This window comes from Hemibagrus wyckioides, linkage group LG28 (genome assembly GCF_019097595.1).
Source record: "Hemibagrus wyckioides isolate EC202008001 linkage group LG28, SWU_Hwy_1.0, whole genome shotgun sequence".
Taxonomy (NCBI): domain Eukaryota; kingdom Metazoa; phylum Chordata; class Actinopteri; order Siluriformes; family Bagridae; genus Hemibagrus; species Hemibagrus wyckioides.
Genome location: NC_080737.1, coordinates 3,815,136 through 3,835,540, shown reverse-complemented (window position 1 = coordinate 3,835,540; position 20,405 = coordinate 3,815,136). Strand labels below are relative to the sequence as shown.

The window sequence follows — 20,405 nt, the reverse complement described above, 5'->3', positions numbered from 1 at the left end:
TAATAAAGCTACTGGCACAAACTCTTATCAACATCTTGTGAAAAGCTGAACCAGAGACTTGGCTCTAATTAACCACGAGTCCATCAAGCATCATTCAGAACACCTGCAGATGTGTGATGTCACAGGAAACCGTGCATTCTCATTGGTCAGGGATGTCTTTCCAGGAAGATATGCTCTACCTGAGACACACCTATACACACATAGATACGTGCACAGCAAAAAAGGGGGGGGGGTATATTTGAACTGATTCTAAATATTAATGTAACACACACACACAGAGACACAGACAGATAGGAGCCATGCCTGTGCGCTCGAGGAGGTTATCAAAGTTACAGACTGAGAACAAGAAGAGGCTGAGGTCGGCTCTGATCATCATCTGCTGTGTGTTTCTGACCTCAGTAACCCTGGCACTGGGTTTACACTACAGTAAGAATCTTCACACAAAATCTAACAGAAAAATGTCATTTCAGTCCACAGGGGGGATTTTATTTTAGTTATTTTATTCCAAAACCGTTCACATAAGACAAATTTGTGTGTAGTTGTATAGTGATTGTGTGGTGGTGGTGGTAGTGTAGTGGTTTTGCAATTGTATGGTAGTTGTGTGGTGATGTGGGTGTGTGTGGTTGGATAGTGGGTGTTTGGTGGTTGTGTAGTGGTAGTATAGTTGTGTGTGTGTGTGTGTGTGTGTGTGTGTGGTTGTGTAGTGATGGGTGTGGTTGTATGGTGGTTGTGTGTTCATAGTGTGGTTGTATGATGGTTGTGTGTTGATGGGGTGTGTGTGGGGTTGTATGGTGGTTGTGTGTTGATGGGGTGTGTGTGTGTGGGGTTGTATGGTGGTTGTGTAGGGGTGTGTGCTGGTACTGTGGTGGTTGGGCGGGGTGTGTGTGTGTGTGTGTGTGTGTGTGTGTGTGTGTGTGTGTGTGTGTGTGTGTCTGTGGTGCTATCAGGCTGTGAGTGTGTTGTGTTCTCCAGGATCATTTACTGAAGCTTAAGTTTGCAGTTTTCCCACAACAGGCTCCGAGAGAACTGTGCTTCAACACTGGGAGGTTACAGGATTTACTGGTTTTTAAACCCCACTGGTTTTGAAATTCTCAGTTTGATTGGTCAGATGATGTTGATACAAAATCTAAGGAGTTTTACTAACACACACATTCTAATATATGATCATTTCTGTACTAGTAGCTCAATTGCAGCTACTTTGGCAGCATATAAAAGCATTTTTTTTAAATAAATGCATGTGGGTTATGAGAAATGTTTAAAGTCTATGGAAGCAGCCTACAGTGTCAGATTTACAGAAGAGTTTTCTTACACTGTGTTTTTTTTCCTGTGTGTAATGGCTAAGGCTTTGGGGTATGAGGAATAAAACCTTTCTAAAAGTGTTGAAAACTTCAGTTGCACAAATGTCACTGATTGATTGTTTTCCTAAAGCACAATGCCCCTAGCATGTTTTATTCCTTTAGGCCTCGCACTGCAAGTGTGTACATTCAGAGAAGAAGCAAAAATGTAAGACACAAACGTTTGTCCATCTCTCTCGCTCGGCCATGTTTTCTCAGTCATCAGATACATAAAGTCAGAGTTTTACTTCTGCGATCAGTCGCTGGCGTTTGTTCCCATCGGAAATGCGTGTGATGGGAAGTTGGACTGTGCTTCTGGAGAGGACGAGCTCAACTGTGTGTCCAGCCTGAGGATCAACACCACATATCCAGGTATGTGTTTGCACTCAGGCATGAGGAAAAATAGTCTATAGGTGTTTCTATGTGTGTGTGTATTATACATGTGTACATATTGTGTGTGTGTGTGTGTAGTGAGGTTGATGGGTGAGAGTTTGATTTTGCAGGTTTTCATGAACAACAAAATATGGAGCACTGTGTGTGCAGACAACTGGAGAACGCAACACACTCGATTAGCCTGCCAGCAACTGGGTTACACACAGTAAGCGCACACACACACACACACACACACACTTGTGTTAAGCTGTACAAATACACAAAATATGTGTGACTAAAATCATAAGCATACAAAGCAAAAAACAAGGTTTTCTGCTTGCTGCTGTTTTATTATTTTGGGGAAAAAACAGGCAGAGGATAAAAGCTGGTAAGTGACGGTCAGCCCACTTTCAGGTCCAGATGTGTCAAAAATCCAGACTAAAGACACAAAAGTCGTCTGGCTACGTTGAGCTGGATGGTGGATGACAGTCAGCTGATTATCTTCATTGTGTAATTTGTATCTTTACCCAGTAATCAAGTTGTTTGATGTGCTGTTTGTTTTAAAGAAGGCAGTAACTACTAAAATCACAAGTTAACACTTTGGACTTTCTGGCACGATCTTTGTACTGTTTGACTTTCTGGAGCATGAGTGTACATTTGGGTCCCATCCTGTTTTGCCGTAGGAGCCCACGGAGTATACAAGTGCCTGTAATGAGTCTACGTCCTGACCTACAGACTGCATTCAGTGTGGTGAACAACGAGGGCCAAGACGCAAGTGCAAGCATTCAGAGTGTACTCAGTATGGGGTAAAGCAAATTTTACCTCATGCTTCAGGTATTTACATTCATAGTGTTGAAGTTTTTTTTAAGCTTGTGTTAATGTGGTGTCTTCTTTTAGAGATCAGTGCACCTCTGGCTCGGTAATATCGCTGTCTTGCTCAGGTAAGAGTGTGTTTTTGTGAAATTTTGGCTGTAGGCTTCTGAAGACTGAGAGTGAGGCAACACTCTGTGTATGTGTAGACTGTGGTGAGGTGGTTGGTGAAGACCGGATCGTTGGTGGTACGGACACTACCATAGAGTCCTGGCCATGGCAGGTCAGCTTGCGCTGGCAAACACAGCATGTGTGTGGAGGATCGCTTATCTCGACACGATGGCTAATCAGTGCTGCCCACTGCTTTACTGGGTGTGTATATGGAATACATGTAATATACTGATACAAATGGGGTCCTCATATCTGTATAGTGCCTCAAATATCTCTATTCGGATATAAACCCAAAGTGGGTGGAGCCTAATTAAATAAATAATTATGCATGAAGTTCAACACTATGCCCAGAATACACTGTGTGGGGGAAAAAATACACCTCGATCACTTCACTTCATAGTTGTCTTAGATTGTGCACCAAATAAATGAGTAGCCTAACTGAAACCCTGCTACCCTGGCCAGGCAGTTACTAAGGATGAAATAGTCCTTTTTACATGAGCGCTTGCTTAACTTCACAAAAGTAAAAACCTTCTGCTGGTACAAATTTTCTGATGCATACCGCAGGATCCCAGACCCAGTTCACACCTCTAGCCTCACGTGCCAAATGCCACACCTGCTAATCACATGTTCATTCCATATAACAGATATTTATTACGTCTCCTTCATGTAAATATACATAGAAGACTCCCAGGCCTCTGTAATGATCTGTTTCTCTCCCATGTTTCCCAGAAAAACCAAAGAACTGAGCCAGTGGAGTGTGGTTTTAGGTCAAACCTATTTGACCTCATCTGGAGCCGTGTCTGTGGAAAGCATCCTGCTAAACAAAGCCTACAACTCTGTGTCACATGACTATGACATCGCCATGGTCCGACTCTCCTCTGACATTGTTCCTGGAGGTGTAGCTTCTATCATGTTATCTATCTGTTTGTAGTAAAGCTGCTGGATTTCATAACCTTCATTACATTAGTGTTTGTCTATCCAAATATTAAGAAATGGTAGCTAGGGACTGGCTAGACTGCTAATTGTTAGACTTTGTAAGACCCATTTCTTAATTAAACTTCCCATTTCTTCCTGCAGCCTCTATCCACCCAGTCTGCCTGCCCCCATACCAGCTGTCAGTCATGGAGGGAGATGACCTTGTTGTGACTGGATGGGGTGTACTACAAGAGAACGGTAAGCAGGTAGGAAATACCATGATGGGACAGTAAGCGGGTAGGAAATACCATGATGGGACAGTAAGCGGGTGGGGCGTACCATGATGGGACTGTAAGAGGGTGGGGCGTACCAAGAGGGGACGGTAAGCGGGTGGGGCGTACCAAGAGGGGACGGTAAGCGGGTGGGGCGTACCAAGAGGGGACGGTAAGCGGGCGGGGCGTACCAAGAGGGGACGGTAAGCGGGCGGGGCGTACCAAGAGGGGACGGTAAGCGGGCGGGGCGTACCAAGAGGGGACGGTAAGTGGGTGGGGCGTACCAAGAGGGGACGGTAATGCCGGGTTCACACTGCACGATTTTCAGTCATCGGATCACGCTGCAGGTTGTTAAGCAGGTGGGGTGTACCACGAGGGAACAGTAAGCAGATGGGGCATACCATGAGGGGCAGGTAAGTGGATGGGGAGTACCATGGGGGGGATAAGTGAGTGGGGTGTACTGCGAGGGGATCGTAAGTGGATTGGATATACCACAAGGGGGACGTCAGCGGGTGGGGTGTACCACGAGGGGACAGTAAGTTGTTAATGTTATGATGAAATAATGATGATGTCCTCCCTCACTGTCCATCATACTCCCCAGGGCAACTGCCAGATGTTCTGCAGAAAGCCACAATTCCTTTGATTCACAGGTCCGTATGTTCCAATGCATCCATCTATGGTTCTGCCATCACTCCCAGGATGCTCTGCGCTGGCTTTCTGAAAGGAGGAGTAGATTCCTGTCAGGTGATAAATTCTTTCTCACCTCCCATTGGTCAAAATATCATCTTCTAGAACTGAATAATCATGTGCATTGTTGCTTTTATAATAACCAATCATTTAAATACATTTGTTTGGTGGACACTAATGGCTTAAAAACACGCTTTGATGGAGACATGTAATGCTTTTGGAAGGAGTCTCTGTGACGAGGGGAAACTCTTCAGGACTGAGGAGTGAAAATGGAGGGGGGAAAAAAGACAGATGAGGGAACAACTGTTTAACTGTGATGAAAGTTTCTAAATTTTGTGGCTGTTTCCCATCATAAAATGTAACAATACATGGATAAAAAGTGTTTTCGACGAAGATGAATAAACTATTTGGGGATGTGCTGCTGCAGTTTAGGTAAACCAACTTTGAGACAATAACAGTTGCACCAGCTGATCATGTAGTGTTTTATTGCTTAGGAGATTCTTATTCAACCTAGTTTAGAAGTGGAGGATCTGGTGACTTGCAGTAAGTATTCACACCCACCTCACACTACCCCACCCCACCCCACATGAACTGTCATTCTGCAAACCTAACATAAACATGATGAAACCTTTACTGACTGGGTTGGGGGTTTTATTTTCGTTCTCGGTCTCTGTGCAGGGGGATAGCGGAGGACCACTGGTGTTCCTGTCGTCCCGGTGGCACTTGGTGGGCATTGTGAGCTGGGGACAGGGCTGTGCCCGTAAAGGTCTGCCTGGAGTTTACACTGATGTCGGACAGCTACTGAACTGGATTTACACCATCATGGAGGTGTGTGTGAAAATAAAGATATAATTTAATGGTTGTTTAGATTTGTTTGCCTTCCTACATGACATGAACTTGGTCAATGCTCCAAAAGTCTGATATTTTTTCTGTTGTGTCCCAAATCATGTGCTACACACTTACATTATGCACCATGTTCACTACCATCTGGTGTGTGAATTTATTTTTTATTTTTTTCCATTTTTTGTTGCAGAAATACCCTTAAGAATTCTATGTAGTAAAAGTCTGCATTGGAAGAGGACCCATGAAGACATAAAACAAAAAATAATTACCCTGCCATCTGGGTATCGGTTAATTTGTACATGCGTATTGATGGATATATATATATATTTTAAAATAAATATTAGGCATCTGGGGCACTTTTTTAAAATTTATTTTAGTGTTTAGATCAGTGTTGTGTTGAATAATATACATAGAACTGTGCCATACCTTGTCTTTTATCAGAGTCGCACTGGAAACTTCAATAAAGAGATTTAAGGAATTAAACTGACGTTGAATTGTTTTTTTTTTTTTTTTTCTTCTTTCGGATCCTGTGCGATTTTGGAGGAAAAACATTTTAAAGCAAGCTTAAATGTCTGGGAAAATGAGTTAAAGCAGTGATGTAAGGTCGCACTGTTTATATATTTACTAATAATTTGAGTAAATTTGTTGAAATGCATCATTCAAAACCATCAATTGACAGTTTACACAAAACTTCTTCCTGTGTTTTTATAAAAACCAAAAAAAACAAGCTGTTAATTTGCCCTTAAGTCCCAATAACCAGACATTCAGAAGATTTACAGCATTGATCATTTAATGCATCAATTCCTGACACATCATCCAGCAACTCAGACATTTGAAACAACAAATCGGCAATCGTAAGGTCTTGACGATCTTGAAGATCTTGACATTTCACCCAGTGAAGATGGTAAACTAAAAATGACAATAAATATTTATATAGTGTAAATTGGTTTCAAGATTTTATTTAACATCTCTTTTCCATTCATCTAATAATTACAGCTGAAGTAAAATCTCATGTTCACACTTAACAGAGGTTTTAATTTCAATATTTATTGAGGTTCACGCTTTTCCCCTATCTGCCACCGAGTCTTTTGGTTCGTAGCTACAGTACGGTTTATTGCTTATTGCTGAATTATCACAGTAACATCATCCCGTCCTTTTGATCACACTGCAAATCAATTCTTAGCAAGTTGAATCTAGTCAGATTAATTTGCTATTTCTTATTTTAAGATTACCATAAAGCAAATATAAGATTCTTAAATGAATATTTATACACTTTTTAATGTTTTTAACAAGATTCATTTCTACAAAGAAGTTAAATGATCTGGTTTATTTTAATTCTATAATAAAAAGTAGATTTCAAGATAGGACTTTCCATCTGTTTTTTTAAGGGTATTGTTTTCACTTTTTTTAATAGATATTCACTCTTTACCAAAATCTCATACAGAAATCACTCTAATTCCCCATCATCACTTATGTAAGGCAATGTGAGTGAAGTTAAAACACATTCAGTGCTTGAAACTGAAAGTGATCTCAGGAGGAACTGTTATAGATTTTAATAACAGGAAAAATTTCGCTGTAATACATAAAATACATTTAATAGAATTTTTTGTTATTTTAACCCTGCCACAATTATAAGTGTAGGCCAAACGGTACATGACAAAAAATAAATAAAAATGGAAAAATCTGATTCACTGTACAATCTATGATTTGATTCTTTTAGATCTCAGTACAGAGCTTTACATTCCATTATTTTATTGACCCCCATTAACCTCGGTTTCTAACCAGTATTTACGCCTGTATACAATTTACAACACACTGACAAGCTTCCACATTTTCAAGAAAAACACTAGCCTTCATCATCTACCGCAATGATTCCTTGAGAAGAATGCAGAAGCCTCGATCTCACTGAGGAGGCAAAAGCATAACCCGCTCAGTCCTCTTCCTTTAAAATGACTTTAATTTTAATGTTTGATTGTAAGATCCTAATATTGACAATGGCAATCACCTGGATCAAGAAGGCTGAGCAACGAGTCAAGAAAGGACAAGAGGAGCTGAAAGCACATCAGCTTCCTGTTAAACTGCAGATTAACTGTGATTTCTATTCTTTAGAATAACATTTTCCGCTTGTAATCACCAGTATTCCAGGCACTGGGCCAGATTTTAGCTTAAATTTGGTTGCGCTTAGGTAGATTTTATCAACAGAAGTCGAAAGGAGGAATGAGCTAAATCAAAAACAGGCTAGCAAATGGTAGCAGTTCCAATTACTTCAGAAGTAAGAATTTAAATCATGTAGTAAAACTCAAGAGGGCAGAAAACTTTGTCCATCTGGTGGTTTACAAGATAAAAACAGCAACTGTAGTTTCTGTCTAGCTATTAATTTGCTAGCATTAGCATATAGATGTGTTGATAAACATTACCACACCTTCTCCTAAAAATCAGCACTACGGAATCGGATACCGCACTTTGGCCTGTTTACTTCTTTATAATCGGAAATATGAACTATGTATTTTTGAAAAATGTCATATTTGAGGTGAAATTGGAGATTGACGTAACTTAGCCAGAAGACTGTTTATTGTGAATACAGCCACACTAAAAAAAGGAATATGTGGTGAGTCAGATTTAAGAAAACATATAATGTATAGTTTAGCGGAAAATAATTTAACAAAACGTAATTTAAACACGTTTTTAATGATTAGTTTGAATGACGTAGAATGTGTGTGATGAATTCGCATATTATTAATGCAAACCAGTTAAACTCGGTTAAATCTCACCAGGACGTTGGCGCTCATGGGAACTGTAACTATATTATTACGTCTAAGTAACGGAAATGCGTCTGACCCAAAATACCTGCATCGCGGGTTCAGATCTCACAACAGGGTTTAATTTTATTCAGGGATTTAAAAATACACGCTGAAAATCATGTCGGATGTGTTCATGTTATTCGATTCAGTCACGCAGAACCGATTTACACGTTTAAATGAAATCAATTTATTTCAGTGTAGGGTGGTCGAAAATTAGTATTAAATAGTTGTTTAAAACTTCCAGTCGGTTAAAATCACTGCAGTATCATCATTGCAGCCCAAATAGTTACACGAACATCAGTCAAAAATACAAAACGCTTCCTGTTCAGTCTCTGTACTAACCTACAGTGCATCATATTTGAAGCTCAATAATAAAAAATTTTCCCCGGTTTCCATTCTACATTTCTTGACTCAGTACCTATTTCAGTTGCAGAACATCTGGATTTACAGCAAACTGAGCTTAAAAAAACATATCTAATATACAGAATATTGTACAGTGTGTATACCCCTTACACAAGGCAAAACGTATGCAATAAGTTACAGGTTACAGCGCGGTATTTGTTGGTTAATGAGCCTGCGCTGGTCTCATGCTGATTAAAGTGTGCTTAATGTCAGAATATTGCATTCGTAAGTTGCTGAGTGGTGATCATTTTATTATCCGTAAGCTCACGTTCGTATTACAATGCACCCTATCCGAGTTTAATACGTTAATGTGTTCTTGAATTTAAAAAAAAAAAAAAAAAAACCTACATATATTCCTCTACTGTTATAGTAAACGTCGTTATATAATGTGTTTCTCTACTGTTACAGTAAACAAGTGTTGGCGCTCACCATGCTAGAAGAAGCATCGCTTAATAGTGTTGTAAAGCAGCATCGTCAGTGTTTTTTTTATTATTATTATTATTATTTGCACTTCTGTTTTCTTCTAGAAGGAAAGGAAAAACTAGGGATTTTTCAAGTATTCATTCATCAGCTAGCAGCAGCTACATGTTTCTACATTTTTCTGTGTGCGTTCTGTTTTGTTTGCATTACTTTGTGTGTGTGTGTGTGTGTGTTGCATTAGCATAGTCCTCCCCACCTATAGGTGGTGACAGAAGCAGCTACAGGCACCTGGTTTAATCTTAAGCAAAAAATTACCTAAAAATATATAGAAATTTCAATGATGGAATAAATTGAAAGACTTCCCCCCCCCCCATTGCTTTTTTTTTCTGAGGACTCAAAATTGCTTCATGCAGTCCTAACTGCTGGAGTCCAGCTGATTTAACTCTGTACATTGCATTGTAGTAGATAGATATTGAGAGGAAAGTGTGCAATATATGCAGAACCCGATACGCCCTGTTCTCATTCACATTTTACGCTTAGACATGAATGAAATATACAAATAATCAAATGCTTCATGTAGAAATGCATCACACAGTAATGTGTGGGGTTTTTTTTCTTTTTTGGGGGGGGGGGTGTTTTTTGTGACCAGGCAGGAAGGAGGTTGGCATGTTGGTGAGTGTGTGTGTGCGTGTGTGTGTGGGTGTGTGGGTGGGTGTGTCACTCTCAGGCTTTCTTTGGTGTAGGTTTGGGTGTCACTTTGGAGCCGGACAGACCGTTTTCCGTATTATCGATCCCTGAGGAGACGAGGCACTCCTTACTGCAGACCAGAGAGAGAGGGAGAGATAGACTTGCATTTAGACATCAAACATTATCAACAACGTGTGGAAAAAGGAAATTTATTTTCCTAAAATAATTTCATTCCTAAAACTTTTTTTCCTAATTTTATTTCCTTTTTTAGTCAAATTACATTTTGATAATTGAGTTTTTATTCGTAAACATAAACCTGTTCTTACTTTTTCTCCTCGAGCTTGGCAAGGACGAAGAGCGTGAAGTTCTTAAGCAGCATGAAGATCACCAGCAGAGCTATGCAGCCTCCCACACAAGACACGATGATGATGGTGAGAGTGTTATCTACAACTCGTACTGAAAGATGAGGAAGAGCAAACTGACGGTCAAATCACTGACACTGTGTACAGTCTCTTGCTTCACAGCATTTTATTCATTAAAAAAAAACTTAATTTCATTAATTACATTTTTGCAAAAGACGTTTGTTCCTATTAGTGCATACGCTACAGCAGCTATAAACAGTCACCCCTTTACCAGTCTCTCTTTTTTTCTCCCTTTACTTTAGGAAACGTTAAAAGAAAAGTCACTTGTCATTTTACCAAGAAACTGGAAACCACAAACTTTTGTAGTGCTGACACTGGAGACTCCTTCCTTAAATGTTAAGGAAGCATTTATTACAATAACAATTATTGTTGTAATAAACAATTTATTATATAGATTACCTGCTGAACAAATCCCACTGAATGAGCTGTTGCTATGGCAACTATATAATTGAAAAAAAAAAGCATATTGGTGAAATATTGCTTCGTGTTAGAAATTCGCCTTCCCATCTCAGCTGACATGTGACTGTTTTATCTAGTTGTGAGGTTTATTGTAAAAAATTATACACTGTCTATAATCAGATTCCACTCTGAGGTAGATGTTAGAACAAACTCATCCCTCAAAAAGGCTTAGGAAACAGCACATTTGGGTCTCAGCAACATGTGGAAAAAGCCACCTGAAGTGACATCCAATCAGTTACAGCATGGGAGCAGCGGTGGGACATCAAGAACCGTCCCAGAGGAACATGACCGTAATTATCCTTCAGAAAGACATCTGTCTAGACAATCGTGTCACCAATCATTCGGGTGCTCACATCTGTAACAACATCAATAATGTGAGAACGGAAAGTGATCACTTCATTTGTTACATGTAGAGCGAGACTTCCCCTATCTTATGGGCAAGGAAACCGGGTTGAAAACTTTGTCTCCAATGATGAATTCAAAGTGCTTCATTTACTTTGTCACTGCTACACTGTCATAAAATTCATTGAGATTTTCGAGATGCTCAGTATCTTTTTCTTACATGACACTGGTTTTATCTACAGAGGTTGGGAACAGTTTGGATGATAACTGTTTTCCAAACTTTTCCTTTTTATCAGATGAATGCTGTCTTTATATTGGTACACCAGATTACGACTTACATATTAGCATGAAGTATGAAATATATGTAAGCTAGCAAACTAGTTAACTTTCCCAGAAGGAAATTAGACCACGTGCCATGGCTGTATTATTTAACAACATGGAGTCAAAACATATGGAGTAACTGAATCAGCAAGTATAGAAACTTCACTTACATTCATCCACCACATAGAGTGTGAAGATGGCGCTGTGGTTCTTGCCCTTCTCTTTGGGGTTCTTGCCAAAGCAAGTGTACTGGCCAGCGTCCTCGAAGGTCACATTCCAGATCATTATGGACACATTGTTTGTCTTAGTGGAACCCATAAATTCCACACGTTCCCGGTAAATGTGCTTGTTCATCAGCTCTCCGTGATCTGTTGGGATCACCGACTCCATAATCTGATTGGATAACATAGTCTTGTGACTGGATGCATCAACTGATCAGTTTGTTTACAAGTTTGATCTCTAACTATAAACCTTAGCCTGAACCATTCCAACAATCTTTCTAACAAACCAGCTTACAGATGTATCTTCCCCTGTTAAAGCCTGCCCCAGCACTTTATTTGCACAATGGAATTTTTTCAGGTGACCCCTTGGAAACATACCTAATAAACCCCATAGTCGGATTCTAGTATCCTGTAACTATATCTGTATCTGTATCTCTAGTCATTTTTTCTGCTACATTTAGCTTGCTCTGTCTCCTTCATTGTAGAAAGCTCCCAAAAGCCTCACCTTCACCATGGTGCCATTGTCATTGTACTCCCATTTGAAGTATAGGTTTTCGATGCCCATACAACTAGCATAGGTGCAGGGCAGCAAGACGTCGCTACCGTTCACCGCCTCTAGAAAGGGGACCTTCCCGACGTTCATCTCCAGTGCCTCAAGCGTCCCATACACACCTTACAGAGAGGGAGCATGGGAATGAATCAGGTAAAATGTCCCTCAACCCATGAGAAAGATCATCACTTTTACAGGTTCCTGTGCTTTTGTAATGGTTGGTAAAGCTTTGTATTGATTCCCATTTATGCCAATAAATCACAATTTAATGAGTTTTAAAGGATTCATGTGTGACCTGTGGCTAATCCTAGATGCATTTAATGGCCTTCTAATGGAATGTAAAGGGTCTCCAATGCTGATTATGTGGTTACAATTGTTGGTTTAATGGTGATTTATTGGAATGAATCTAATGGACTGTAGTAGTCACTGTAATGTTCCTGCACTTCTTCAAGGAAACAAGAAAGTGCTGATTTATTAGCATTTGAGGTAATATAAACAATACTTTAGTTAATTAAACACTAGAGATATACAGGACCTGGACCTGAATCTAAAAGGGACGGATTTGGAAACCATTAAAACCAAATCCACGCCAAATCCCATTAGAAAGTGAAACAATATTTCTGTTTTCATTTTCTCCAAGGTAAAATATCTTTCTTAACAATTCTCTTTCCTGAGTAATATGATGCCAGCATTCATCTATTAAGTGGCTTAATATCTACAGCTTACGTGACTTGCCCAAGTGAGGCATGCTCCAGTATCAACATTGCTTTGTTGTTCCTCAAACAAAATCCAACTACTATTTCCCAGACAGGAAAGCTGAGTCACTGCTCATTCAGAACATAAAATTAAACCCCATTTGTTATATTGTTCTGAGCTATAATGTTTTAGAAGTTTTTTTTTTTATTCTCTCCAAAATAGACTTCCAGGCTTGTAATACTTTAAGGCATAGACCTCTATTCATAATTCACAGAATAAGGCCTCTATTACAAAACCAGACCAATCATGTTTCAAAGGTTTAAACATGCTAGCTAAGTAGATCTTGGTTTTATCCAAACCATCTTTCGGTTCTAATTATTCTTGTGTTAGAGTTTTGTAACCCTAGCTCCTGGCTGGCTCACCAATATTTAAATGTATAAAAATCTGCTTCTCTGAATGAACAGACTAATGAGTAGTGCTGTGGAGGGCAACTGTTTCCTGCACTCAGTGCTTTCTGAGAACAACCAGGAACTTCAAGAAATTACATTCACCAACCTCCAGGTCAATCAGTCTGGAAAAAGAGGTCAGAGCACATTCGATTTATATTGGTTTCTTCCTGAATTTCATTTGTTTTTCTTCTTTTAAGTGTTAAACCGATTATTTAATCACTTGATTTCTCACTTTTCTTCCTTTCACACTGTAAACCTCCTAAAGGTTGAAGTGTTATTGGAAGGTTTTCTTGACTGGATCACATTCTGCACTTCAGGACGTCAGAAATCTTTTCTCAGCTAATTCAGGAATTAAAGCTTCATACAGCCCTAAAAGGTTAGAAACCTAAATCACAAACTGCCACCATAGACATTTTAGTCAAGTCATTATATTTACTATTGCATTTTTATGGTTATCGGTTATAAGTTTGACTGGTTCCAACCTGATCTGCTCAACATCGATCACATTTTAGTTTGTTTTCTGTTTCCATTTAAATTGTCTTAGATTACACTTTTTAAGTGCCATATATCAAAAATGCTTCTAATGAATGTCAACTTGGTGTCGATTTTATTAAAAATGTCCATTGTACCTCCATTTCATTTTTATTGTACACATTTATATCAATGCTGCTAATATTTGTGGGGATCAGTGGAGTTTATTTTTTTCAAGTGCTCCCTGAGTGCAAAACTCATCATTTAGTCAGGTCTGGTGCTTCATTTACTGGATCTTGCAGTGTTTACTTTTTACTGTATTATGTAAATTAAATGAAGTGTGTGCTTTCTGTCTCTCTCTCTATCTCTCTCTCTCTCTCTCTCTCTCTCTCTCTCGCTCTCTCTCTCTCACTTGATCCTTTCTCTTCTCTCCCTCCTTCTCTGTTGCAGCAATGATGCTGCAAAATCTCATTCACAAAAACAGTCTCTCTCTGTCTCTCTCTCTCTCTCTCTCTCCCTCTCTCTCTCTCTCTCTCTCTCTCTCTCTCTCTCTCCCTCTACCTCCCTCCCCCCCCACTCCCCTCTCTCTCTCTCTCTCATTCTGTCTCTCTCTCTCTCTCTCCCCCTCTACCTCCCTCCCTCCCCCACTCCCCTCTCTCTCTCTCTCTCTCTCTCTCTCTCTCTCTCTGCAGTGATGGCATGAGTCAACTCCCTCACCGAACTCGCTCTCTATCCGGACATCGATTATTTCTTGCTCTCGTCTGCAACGCACTAAGACTAATCGACAGTGAAAAAAATAATGCTGATGCCATGCAAATTTACTAAGTAATCTACTTTTAAAAAATCCAGTATGAGAGACAGACACTGGTCACAGTTCAGCCTATATCCAGAAACACACACAATATAACCCCATGGGAAGGAATCGATCAGTTAAAAACCACTGAAAAGCAGTTTATGTTCGATTACAAAGCCTGAACGTCTGCCATTTCCATCTCCTGAGAGTTGTCCTTATTTCTTGTATATTTGGGACAGTAAAAAAATTCTGGAGACAGAAACGTTCTGGATATGGAGATGCTGTAACCGAATACAAAGGGTCAGGAACATTCATATTGATATTTCGGTCTGTATTTTTAGCATATTGCGGTAGATTAGTTTTTAAAAGTGACTGAAGTAACTGAAGAGCAAAAAGCTACACAGGAACACAGGAACTGAATCTTTTCCCTTTTCTCACGCTATCTGTTTGTTTGATTGTTTGTTTTTGTCCATACTCAAGCGTGTTCATTAATTAAAGCTAAAGTTAAAACTGTAACTATGAGTGCTAAGCTTAAATCATGACAAGTAGCTAGCTTCCAGGCTTTTAAGTCTAAAAACCTGCGGTCTTCACTGTAACAACAATAACAACAACACCAGACAATTGATTTCAATTCACTGGAAAACATTAGAACATTGGAAAGTTTATGAGGATGTGATGGTACTTTAATAAATGGTAGAATGGTTTTATTTATTCATTTTAAAAGCAGCAGCCCAAAACTTTTAAACAAGACACGTTTGTTGCTCAGTCACTAAACCAGTCAGGTTTGTTCACAACATCATCATCAGCAGCAGCAGGTTCGGGCTCAGGAGGTTGTGAGTTCAAATCCTGGGCAAGGCCCTTAACCCTCAGTTGTATAAAATGAGATAGATTGTAAGTGTTGCTCTGAATAAGGGCATATGCCAAATGCCGTAAATGTAAATCAGGTAGTTTCCATAAAACACCATGTAACTGTTTGAAATGGGGGGAATAAATAAGAATCGTAGATACACTCCATAACCAAAAGTTTGTGTGTCCTCATGAACATCCCATTCCAGAACTGTTTTTTTTAATAAGGTGCTTTTGGAAGGTTATGAGGATGCTGTCTGTCAAGCTTGTTTACAGGACTCTACTAAACAACGTCCTTAGAAGTTTTCAGGACGTTCCGAGAACAGCAATTTTGATAGCTAAGAGGCAGTGATTGATATCCGCGAAGGATGAATTTCCCTTGTTTATCACGAGACTGGTGTCTGTTTTTATCAACATTCCGAGACTGCTGAGGTAGCGACTTTTTGTTTCGTGTCCTTTACCTTTTACTACTGACCCCAGATCAGTGAGGATCTCGTGAAACTGTCTCGTACCTCAGTGGATCCTGACAGCTTCAGGTACTAAAGACATATCCTTAAGAGTGCTTTGCTATAGGATTTCAGGCTAGTTTTGTTCCAAATGTTACATAAAAGCAAATTCTGACGCTTGATGTTTGCAGTCATGACTCATATGATACTTCCTAAGTTCAGGTTTATAAATCTAACATGACTAATCAGAAAATCAGAGCAGAGAACAGAGTTTGCTGGAGGATGATGGCCATTTTTTCAAGCAAAACTCTGGTATCATTGCTAATTATACTGAGCACAGTCCACTTGTTTTCCATCAGCTCACAAGACCCAGTTTGGCAAATCCTCCTAGATACATCAGTCCTTTCCCCTTCAGTGAAACTGGCTTAATTTTATTCGTGTTTTTCCAGAAAGTTTAAAGCGTAGCTGTCTCTCACATCACCATAGCAACGAGTCAAAAATCCTAACATGTTTGCAACACTGGTGTTCTCATGATTGTGCAGATATGAACCGTGACAACTATTTTCCTATCTCTGCGACTGTGACACCTGGACATAAGGAAAATGAAGCCAGACCCTTTTTCTTTAATCATTTTTTTCTCACTTACACCTCATGATGACGTCCAAATGAGAAAATGCACGTGTTTACACAGCTGCTGTGTGACCATGTGGAATAATGCATGGCCAGCAAAAAAAATCTGAAACCGCTTCATTTTACCCAGCGCTTCTGTAGAGGAGAGACAGCAAAGGGTCGGAGAGTTCAAATCCACCGTGCGGTACAGTGCTTTACTTGCTATAACGTCACCAGCTGAACCGGGGATGCTGGAGCAGGAAGGTTTTGACAGTAAGTGGGTGTGGCCTACCAGGACTCAAGGTTACACACAGTCACTTAAGCTCAGGCTGAGACTAAAGTCTGGTTTTAAGTCTGATTGTGAATTCAAGATGTGACAATATCCTGGTACACAGAAATCAGTAAAACTCAAATATTGCTCCAATGACTATTATGCTTTTTAAGTTACTTAAAAACTGTTTTAACTGTTACAGTCTGTAACAGTACATCCTGAAGAGTTATTAGTGAGATTGTGATTATATCACAGCAATTTTACAACAATGATCATTACTGAATATTGTGTTTTTTCCATTTACAATCACAAGTATCAGAACATCGGCACTGACGCATCATCTGCCTGAGCACCAGGATGTCAGCGAAACATGAGAACAGCTAAACAGCTACACAGCTACATTTACCCTCAGAGTGTGTCTGTGTGTGTGTGTGTGGGAGAGACAAAGAGAGAGAAAGGCCACATTGGCCTCATCCACTCAGATAATTTAAAGTGGATGAATTGTGCCTCTGGAGGAAGCCTTGGTTCAAGGTTCCCGAGGTTCAACATAGCACTCTTAGAAGAAACATCATGAAGAGTTCTTTAGAGAATTCAGAGTTTCTTACTGCCCCATGATTAGAAATTTTTCCAAAAATCTTATCTTGGTTTTTGGAGGAAGTCTTAAAGGGAGAACAGGTGCTAAAGCTGAGGAGTTATATCTGGAAGATATAAAAAAGATGACATTCACCACAAAAAGAAATTTAATATTGATCCCTAAGGGATTTTCAGTTCTCTCTTTTCAGAACACTTTAAGGATTTTCAGAACTCTCTAAGGATCCGTGTAGAGACGTACTAGCGTGTGCTTCCAAGTTAGAAACAAACTAAGAACCTCATTTTTATAAACAAATTTGAATGCGTACAAAAAGGTTTCTTCAAGTAAGTCAAATAAAATACTTTTTATAACTAAACCACTTTAATTAAGAGAGAACAGACATCAGTTTGATTACTGACCTACTGTTTAGTACTGTAGTATGAATTCCATACAGTTTTTTATATTGTTTAGTACTGCATACAGTGGTATGGAAAGCATACTAGAGTATATTGGCGTATTATTTAGTACAGCAGTATGAACTGCAGAGTATAGTGACATAATATTGATTATGGAAATATGAGTTCCATATTCTTTTTATATATTACTTAGCACTGGAGTATGAATTCCATACTCTTTTTGGAAAATATATAGTAATCTTATTTGAGTTCCTCTATCTATGTTATATCTATGTCTATTTAGTACTGTAGTACAGATTCCATACTATTTTATATACTACCGAGTACTGGAGTATGAAAGCCAAACTGATTTCATACATTGTATTTAGTACTAAATATGAGTTTCAATCCAATTTTTTATACTGTTTATTACTTGAATATGAATTCCATACTATTTTTGTAATCTATTTAGTACTCTAGTATGAATTTCATACTATTTGTATATACTATTTAATACTCTAGTATGAATTACATCCTATTTTTCTATATAATTTAATACTGCAGTATGAATTCCATACTATTTCATGTACAATTTAATACTCGAGTATGAATTCCATACTATATTTGGAAACTATTTAGTATTCAAGTATGAATTTTGTACTATTTTACTATTCAGTACTCAAGTATGACTTCCATTCTATTTTTAAACACTATTTAATACTCGAGTATGAATTCCATACTATATTTGTAAACTATTTAGTACTCAAGTATGAATTCCATACTATTTTATGTGCAATTTATTACTCTAGTATGAACTATTTTAGGTACTATTCACTACTCGAGTATGAATTCCATTCTATTTTTATGTACTATTTAGTACATAAGTATGAATTCCATACTATTTTATGTATAATTTAGTACTCGAGTATGAGTTCGATACTATATTTGTAAACTATTTAGTACTCGAGTATGAATTCCATTCTATTTTTAAATACTATTTAATACTCGAGTATGAATTCCACACTATATTTGTAAACTCTTTAGTACTCAAGTATGAAATCCATACTATTTTATATACAATTTAGTACTCAAGTATGAATTTCCCATTATTTTTGTAAACTATTTATTACTGTACTATGAATTCCATACTATTTTTATATACTATTTAGTACTGTACTATGAATTCCATACTATTTTTTATATACTATTGATTACTGTAATTGGAATTCCAAACTTTACTGAAACACTGTTTAATTCTGTGGTCTGGAAAGCATGCTACAGTATATTGACGTGTAATTAAGTAGCGGACTACAGGATCCATACTATTTTGAAATACACATACCTCATACTGATATACTACTGAGAATATATTCAGTGCGCTACTTTGACACCCTATTTATTAAGGCACAGTACTGGATTATATTTAGTGTAGTAGTGTGGATGACACTTATTTGTCCTTGAACCCTTTCGAAAAGAAAACCCCCAGGTTTAAAGGTTCCCCATCAAGGACAAACCAAAGAACCTGTTTCTTAATTTAACTTTTATTACCATTACCTCTTTTTTTGTAAACTTCTGTCCATGCAGAAAAAAGGAAATAGCCCGCTTACTGAACATGACCATCAGGAGAAGGCTGACAGAGCTCCTTTCTGGCAGAAACCTTCTGGCTTTCCGGATCTCCATCTCTCAGTCCTTTCTAACGTTTCTCCGCCGCTCCGTGCTCCTTAGTATTCCGTCCGTTTCCTAGAATTCCCGCTTAGAGGTTTTGGTGGTTTGGGTCACACCTGGATAACAGGGAGGTAAATGTTCCGAAAACTCTGGGCGATTCCTGCAGAGTATGGAGACCTAGCAAGAGCTCCGGGTTATGAGGAAAAATTCCAGGTTGTGTGTGTAGGCTTCAAGTGCCAGAAGGATTAATAAAGAGAAGGGTATTAGAAAAAGTAAACTATGAACAACAAAATCAATGCACAATGTGAAAACCAAGTGTGTGTGTGCATGTGTGTGTGTGTTATACCTCTTCCGATGCTCAGATAACTCCCTATGTGTCCTATAGCGAGAATTCCAGAGGACAAACGGTAAGTCAAAGCGTCTTCAGGACTACACACTGCTGCTCTTCTGCTCCTGATGTTCTAACACACGTGCAGTCGCACACCATCAGTCATCGAACGCACTCACACTCACACACACACACACACACTCTCCATCCCGGGACAGCGGAACAGCGGAACAGCAGAACAGCAGTACAGCAGTGCGCTTTCCGTTACTGCAGACTAAACACAAGAGCCTCCGTCTCACTGCTGAAGAAAATCTGGCTCTAACTCAACTTTTCTCTCCTCTCCTCCGCCTCTCTCTCTCTCTCTCTCTCTCTCTCTCATTCCTCCCTCATCTTTTTTTCTAAGTTGGACTTCATTCTCTTTCACTCGCCCTGTTCTTTCTGCAGTGCAGCTTCTTGCAGCTGCAGTGCTGATTTCAGATCAGATGTTTTTGGCAATGAGAAAAAGGGAAAGGAAAAGAAAAACAGAAATCTGTTTTATCTGAATTATCTTATCTTATGAATGGAGAGTCAGATTTTGCACAGGCACTGAGAAGGACAGCACACACCATGCACATAATTTGAATATCATCGTACTGTAGAGGTGGTACAGTATGGTACTGGCACCTATAGAATATTCATGCTATATAGTACAGTAGTATGCATGCTATATTATTTACACTGTGGCAGAATCTTAGCAGAATTTAGTAAATAATATTTAATAAAGCAGGATGGATTACATGATACTATAATCCTGCATAGCATTATAATACAGGTGCTAGACCACTATTCATAAGGCA

At 38.9% G+C, this 20,405-nt stretch overlaps 2 protein-coding genes across 2 annotated transcripts; one reads left to right on the top strand and one right to left on the bottom strand.

Annotated features, from left to right (window-relative positions):
* Positions 1-283: 283 nt before the first annotated feature.
* On the top strand, positions 284-5,790 carry tmprss4b (transmembrane serine protease 4b). The gene is made up of 11 exons (XM_058382473.1): positions 284-426; positions 1,554-1,706; positions 1,806-1,932; positions 2,390-2,512; positions 2,604-2,647; positions 2,726-2,888; positions 3,417-3,583; positions 3,765-3,860; positions 4,476-4,618; positions 5,240-5,389; positions 5,595-5,790. The coding sequence occupies exons 1-11, from the start codon at positions 300-302 to the stop codon at positions 5,604-5,606; spliced, it is 1,305 nt and encodes a 434-aa protein (XP_058238456.1). The 5' UTR covers positions 284-299; the 3' UTR covers positions 5,607-5,790.
* Positions 4,126-20,034, bottom strand: scn4bb (sodium channel, voltage-gated, type IV, beta b). The gene is made up of 6 exons (XM_058382475.1): positions 19,588-20,034; positions 19,184-19,468; positions 11,985-12,151; positions 11,429-11,651; positions 10,041-10,170; positions 4,126-9,844 (listed from the first exon to the last, which is right to left on the bottom strand). The coding sequence occupies exons 2-6, from the start codon at positions 19,254-19,256 to the stop codon at positions 9,751-9,753; spliced, it is 687 nt and encodes a 228-aa protein (XP_058238458.1). The 5' UTR covers positions 19,257-19,468; positions 19,588-20,034; the 3' UTR covers positions 4,126-9,750.
* Between the last annotated feature and the right edge of the window lie 371 nt (positions 20,035-20,405).

Excerpts from the sequence above, each read along its gene's own strand:
- tmprss4b (XM_058382473.1), top strand. The coding sequence starts at position 300 with ATGCCTGTGCGCTCGAGGAGGTTATCAAAGTTACAGACTGAGAACAAG. Across the intron at positions 1,933-2,389 it reads CAGCAACTGGGTTACACACA|GAGCCCACGGAGTATACAAG; the intron begins GTAAGCGCACAC and ends GTTTTGCCGTAG. Across the intron at positions 2,889-3,416 it reads GCTGCCCACTGCTTTACTGG|AAAAACCAAAGAACTGAGCC; the intron begins GTGTGTATATGG and ends CATGTTTCCCAG.
- scn4bb (XM_058382475.1), bottom strand. The coding sequence starts at position 19,256 with ATGGAGATCCGGAAAGCCAGAAGGTTTCTGCCAGAAAGGAGCTCTGTC. Across the intron at positions 11,652-11,984 it reads ACAATGGCACCATGGTGAAG|ATTATGGAGTCGGTGATCCC; the intron begins GTGAGGCTTTTG and ends TTATCCAATCAG. Across the intron at positions 9,845-10,040 it reads GCCAAGCTCGAGGAGAAAAA|TAAGGAGTGCCTCGTCTCCT; the intron begins GTAAGAACAGGT and ends TCTGGTCTGCAG.